General features: G+C 42.9%; 1 protein-coding gene across 2 annotated transcripts in view; it reads left to right on the top strand.

Annotated features, from left to right (window-relative positions):
• The window catches only part of LOC109973501 (E3 ubiquitin-protein ligase SMURF2-like), a 37,428-nt gene that overhangs the window by 18,386 nt on the left and 12,498 nt on the right, over positions 1-6,544 (top strand). For both annotated transcript variants that reach the window (XM_020623152.1, XM_020623153.1), the window contains exons 2-3: positions 3,590-3,628; positions 4,841-4,949. In XM_020623152.1, coding sequence (XP_020478808.1) covers positions 3,590-3,628; positions 4,841-4,949 — 148 coding nt within the window. The remainder of the gene's footprint in view (positions 1-3,589; positions 3,629-4,840; positions 4,950-6,544) is intronic.

Consider the following 6,544-nt stretch of genomic DNA (forward strand, 5'->3'; position numbering starts at 1 on the left):
CTGAACCAGCAGCTGTCAGAGTGAAGAGGTGGCGTCTTTAGCACAGAGAGAGTGGGACAAAGAAAGAGCAACAACCAGGGTTAACATGGGTTTGGCTGTTTGACATGGAGAGGGTTAAAAGCAGCCAGAGGACTCAGACTGGATCCAGATGTGGCCTTCTTCCTTCTGGATGTGTTAGCATCTAAAGCTAACCTGTTTGTTTTGGTAGCATTAGCCACCTAGCATGGTCAGGATTTTACCTTTGTATTGAATTAATATGGTTTTAATTTGAGACTAATTGGAGCTTTGTGTAACATCAGTGCTTTGTGTCACATCAGCAGTAGCCAGAGCTTCTACTGGACTGATGTGTTTACAGTTAGCCAGCTAACGCTAGCTTCAGAGGCTGCAGTTTGTACAGTTTGTCCCAACCAGGCATCTGTAGTTTATGTTGCACCTTAAGGAAACAGGACATGATGGGAGGGACAAAGACTGGTTTATGTGGTCAGTTTGTTCTGAGTCTCACTAGACCCTCTGGGCTGAAAAGACAGTAGGTAGAGTAGGTGTAAGTTAAGTTTATGTCCACCATCATCACATTTCGTAATGACTGTTTGGTTGGTGTATAATAAGAACTGTATTGTGATGGTTGGATTTCATTGACATGCCTTTCTCTGCAGTCTCAGCTTCCCTGTCACCATTGCATCCCTACATCGACCATTCCAGCGGTTTTCGCTCCATTTTTTTTTTCAGCCATAATTCAGTCCCCTGCACGTTTTTATAAGGAGCCTACAGTATATGATGTTTAAGCTGAGCTGGCTGATGCTGAACCATGACTTAACCTGCAGGTTTTGTTGCCACTGCCTGAATTTGCTTGAGAGTAGAATTTCTCAGTTGCTCACTGTTCATTCTCTTTACCCCATGTGGATTAATTACACTGTGGCATCTAGACACAGGGAGCAGTGTTTGGTATTTTATTTCTGGATAAGCCATCCTGTCACTGTCAGGCTCGTTTTCACGTTATTTACATGTAGGCAGCAGCAATGTGGAAAGAGAACTGTCACCTGTTACCTTACTCCATCTTTTCCACTTCCCTCAAAGCCTCCGAGCATCCACCTGGCACACACACATTTATGCGACTGTGACTGTTAATAATTAATTAGCTCACTGGATTTGGAGTGGAGAATGAGATATTTCGGAGGCCCTTGTGTGTGAGCACATGCTTGCCTGTGTGTTCAGGAAAAAGCTCCCGACAGCGATGTGTACCAGATGTTTTGGAAATGAGGTGGGTTTCACTGGAACGCAACACATTCCCAGGGATATTTGCGGGAAGAAATTCTTCCTCATCTGTCGAGCATGTTCTGCCCTCCCCTGCCCCCAGGAGGGCATAAATCCTGTGTGTGTGTGTCGTGTGCATCTGCAAACACTGTGTGTATGTAGATGTTTGTGTGTGAACCTGGTGATGTGTGTATTTAAATTTGTTGGCACGGCTCCTCACTTTTTCAGATTGATGTGTGACATGATCTTTGTTTCAGTATTTGTGGCATGAAACAAATGGCATAAGTCTCCCACTATGGGTGTGTCTTTGTCTATTTGTGTTAGCAAAGTCTGAGCACTCTCACCTGCATTTGAAGGAGTAAGTCAGGCCAGAGGAAAGGCACATCCAACCCACTAACAATTCAGATTAATTAAACTGCCTCTTATTTAGTTCATTACTTGATTAATTAAAAATAGTCCAAGGTGACATCTCTTGTTTGGTTCAAACAGCCCTGAACCCAAAGAGATTGGGTCGGCGCTCATACCAGACAAGAACAGCAGCAAATTGCCACATTTGAGAAGCTCAAGCTGATGAGAAAGTTTGGCTTTATTGCTTGAGAAATGACCTATTAATGGATTATTAAATGAGTTGCCAGTTATTTTTCTGTCAGTCGATTAATAGACAGATTGTTTTGGTGCTACAACCTGCAGCTGTCATCTTTAGATCAGTCAGCTATTGTATGAACAAAACTAGGACTGTATGTCATGGGCAGTATCGTGGATGTGTTCACTTTGTGGTAAATTATTGGCTTCTTAAACAGCGGAACAATGGTGCATTGATCTATTCCCAAACTAGACAGCAGGGCAGCTCAGGTTCCCTGTAAGGCCACTACACCTAAAACCAATATTCCCGTGACAGTGTGACCCTCATACCATGATTCCTTAGCCATGAAAACCTCCCTCTGGCATTTGGAATCGCACAGATATCATTATTACCTTGAAAGTTATTCAAGAAAATCAATAGACGAGCGATTACTAAATGTGACAAATGGTTGAATATATGTCCCGTGCAACAAATGCCTTCACTCTTCACCTGGAGTCTGGGAAGGTAATACTGTAAATGCATTATATAGGACTGCAGCTAATGATTACTTTCATTATCAATTTATCAATTAATAGTTTTGACTTGTTATAATTTCCAGCAGCCCAAGGTGATGTCTTCAGGTGTTGTCTTTTGTCCAACCACAACCCATAATAATATTCAATGCATATTCTTACACAGTTGCCCTGGAGATTTGATGTGAACACATCACACTTTGTAAGTTGCATGTTGGAAGCCTGGCAGTACAGGGTCTGCACACCTTACACTCCTGTGCTTGTGCACGTGGAGTAAGCACGGGCTGTAAAAACAGCCTTCCCGCACAGTGAAGGTCAAACATTCAAGTGTAGTAACAACATGCACAAGACATTTTTCAATGGAAGAGGACTAAGCTGCATCACGCTCTCTGACTCAGAGGCTTCAGTGTTTGGACAGCTCTGTTCCCTCCTGGTGACTGTAATGTTTTTATGAAACCATACGCTCCAGCTACACTGACTGTTGTCTCGCCAGTGAATCAGCCACAACAGCATCCAGACCAATTAATGTCTGTTCCTTAGAAAACCTTATCGCAGACAGAAGCTGAGCCAAAACTACTTGTATGTCTGAGTCATGCTCTGTAGCTCATTAGTCCACATGCCCAGGTGGTCACCGAGCTTCCTCCTCTTTGCACACGTGCACGGGAGGAGGGTGTACACGTCTCGGACTCGTCTCGGCAGCGTCCTGCATGGCTCTCAGAGTAGATGGACAGGACCAGCCTTCCTGCTGCAGGTGGCTGCTTTGAGAGAGAAAGAAAGAGACAACCACTCCTCTCAGTGTTTCACTGTAGAAAACAGAGTGACATGTTTTGGATTTGTTTCTATTGTAAAAACACAATAGCTATTAATTGCTATAAAGCTTCAACTTTAAAGCTGCAGCTGAGGAGCTGCTTCTCCTGACATTGTGACACACCCCGGAGGCTTTCTGTGCTGTAAAAACACAACTGATTGTGGGTAAGAGACGGTTTGTGTTGACGGTTTACTTGAAGTTGTGCTCAGCAGTGTTTACCTGCTTGAGTCTGGAACTAGACAAATCATTTCCTGCTGCCTGCCCATGTACATTCCTGCCACTTACGTATTGTTCTCAAATAGACCCTTAAAGTAAATGAGTACTTTCAGATGTCTCTTCTGCTTGTCAGCAGGATTGTTAACCCTATAATGCTGCTTTACTGTTTTTGAATTTACTGTTTGTGTTAAATTAACTCTGGACTCTTTCTCTTTTTAGTCCTCTGCGCCAAAAACCTTGTGAAGAAGGACTTCTTCCGTAAGTATCTGCCAGTCACACTGTTTATAATGAATCTATATTTGCCTTTCACAGCCTGTTTTGTTTTCTTTCTGGTTTAAATCAAATCAATTTTATTTGTATAGCACCAAATCACAACAAAAGTTATCTCAGGACACTTTACAAAGTAGGGTCTAGACCTTACTGTTATCACTATATTACAGAGGGTCGGTGGCTAAACGATTCGTGTACTGTGAAGGCTTCTTGAAGCCGAGTGTTGCAGGCCGCTTTGAGCTGATGGCTGTCGACAATAAACTAGGACCTAATTATTTAATCTGCTCACTCAGGCGGTTTCTGTGGCGCCCATTTCTGCCATTCCAACGCCCAGGAACTGAGCAAACATCCACTCTGGGGGTTGGTGCAGAGCAGCACTGAAACCACCAACTACATATGTCTGTCTTTATTGGCAAACTAACTCCATATGGTGCTTCTTGGTGTTTGTCATTGTGCACAACTGATTGTTACTGTGCATGCTTCAGCCACATTGACATTATTTGAATGTCACACACAGGTCCCAGCTACCAGTTACAGACCTGGATTATCAGTTCATTTAGTGTGTAACATCTCTGAAATAACTGTCCTTTAAAAATGATCAGAAACTGTCTAAAACAGGAAGCCAAGCCGTTCTACACAATGCACATACTGTGTGTCACAACCTCCTAGAGCTGCAACTAACTTTATTTTCATTAACAATTAATCTGACAGTTAATTCTTTAATTAATCTGTAAAATTTTTAAAAACGTTGACTTGTGATTTGCCACAGTCCAAGGTCACCTCTTTAAATGTTTAGTTTAGTCTCACCAGAACCTAAAGATATTCACGTTACTGTCGTATATGACAAATGAAGCATCAAATTGTGACTGAAATTCCTTTTTACTTAAAAATGGTACAAAACATGTAAATCTTTCCTGATAAATGACTAAAATAGTCACTCACCAAACTTGGAATTGATTAACTTGTGTGTGACTGATTAACCCGTTGATTAATGATCTTGTGGTGTTCATGTACCGAGAAGAAATCATTCTGTGCCTTCCTAAATACAAAACAGTGAGCAACCTGCGACGAGGCTTGATCAGTCCCAGGTGGCATCAGTGCCAGTTGTATTTAGTTGTCAGCTACCATGTGTCCTGTTGAACTGTTGTCTGCTACTTATTCATGAGTGTAGTGTCGCTGTGTTTCCCGCTCTCGTTGCAGGCCTCCCTGATCCCTTTGCCAAGGTGGTTGTGGACGGTTCAGGGCAGTGCCACTCTACAGACACTGTGAGGAACACACTTGACCCCAAGTGGAATCAACACTACGACCTGTGAGTCCCAGACACTTTTATGACGCTGTCATCTCTGACATCTGCGCTGGTCAGTTTGGACCTCCCACCTTCCTCAAGCACTTAATCTGATCACAAACAGCGGTTTGAGGTCATGCCTGAGCTATTACAGCGCCTCACAGTTTTGCCTTTCTTAATTTAACTTCCATAACTCAGCATGCTGAGACACATCAGGCTCGGCCATTAACAGGATCTGAACAGTAACAGATGTAAACAGCTGCTGCATCTGGCCTTTCACTTATCTAAATACTCTGTAATGACATAACCCTTCAGTGCCAGCAAACAGTCTAAAAATGTTCCCTGGAACCGTAAAGCACAGAAAAGGAGGGGGCGTCCCCAGTAGCATTTTCTTCCATTAACTGATACACGTGCATGTCTTGTTGCACCCTGGTTGCCTTTTCCCAAAGATGGTTTTGTCCTCTGAAAGTAACCTGGAAAAAAGCAGAGAGAGAGCATGTGAGTGAGAATGTGAGAGTGAAAGTTTCCAGTATTCGCCCAGTGTTTATCCAAAGCGTCATGCGTAGCCAGCAGCGAGAGGAAGCACTCGTCTCCGTTTGTTTGGTTGCTGGGGAAACAGGACCCTCTCGCTACATGGCTGTTAAATGGTCTGTCACATATGACGAGAGGAAAAAGTCAAGTGCACGTGAGCACACCTGGATCGATGGAGAGGAGAGCGCAGACTTGTGGGTGGCTGAGGCTTCTCTGTACTCTGTGTTGGATACCAATAAATTGTCATTCAATTGAAGTAAAAAAAATGTTTGGTTTGGTAAAGGTAATTTAAATTATGATAAGAGAAACTGAAGGAGAAAGTAAATTTATGGAGCTTATAACAGATCTGTTGGAAACATAAATCATGTTAAAACTAAAATGGCAAAATCGGTTGCAATATTATATAAAACTAGACATTTTGAGTCATTACATCTGTTGTATTGTTCACTTCCATACATGTTATATTGTGTAGAGATCTGGGGAAGCAGCTGAAAAACAAAAGTCAGTCTGTTATTTTAATACAAAAATGAGCCATCAGAATTCTCAACAGAGCAGATTATGATCCAACTAATCAGCTGTTTATTAAAACTCAAGCTTTTGATTTAGTTTAAAACACCACAGATAATATACAGGCTGTGTTCACAAACTGTTCTCAGGGTTGTCAGGACCAAGCTGCAGCCTCAGGCTGAGGGAGGAAGCCAACGTGGAAGTGCCAAAGCCTGCAGTTCTTCAAACGGCCACTAGAGGCTGGCACCGTAAGGGAGTCAGTCCCCAATGCCCAACTTTACAGCAGAAATATACATGTTTACAGCCTGGTACAAGAAACGGTTTTGGTCTCTATAGCTAATTTCCCCTTTCATAACAATTATAAAAGGGATGAATCTTTATATATATTCTTCCCTTTAAATTATATTGAGATTAAAAGTTAGTCTTAAGGGCGTGGCCACTTTGAGTGCCAGGCGGGAAGGCCCTGCCATAGGTGGCTAGCCGCTAGCTGTTTAGAGAGCTCCCATCACACTCCGCCTCTTTGGCCTCTTTTGGGTCAGACCTAGCACGCGGAGTGAAGCGCTGCCAATATGGCCATGGCC

The sequence above is a fragment of the Monopterus albus genome, unplaced genomic scaffold (assembly GCF_001952655.1).
Source record: "Monopterus albus unplaced genomic scaffold, M_albus_1.0 scaffold292.1, whole genome shotgun sequence".
Classification (NCBI taxonomy): Eukaryota; Metazoa; Chordata; class Actinopteri; order Synbranchiformes; family Synbranchidae; genus Monopterus; species Monopterus albus.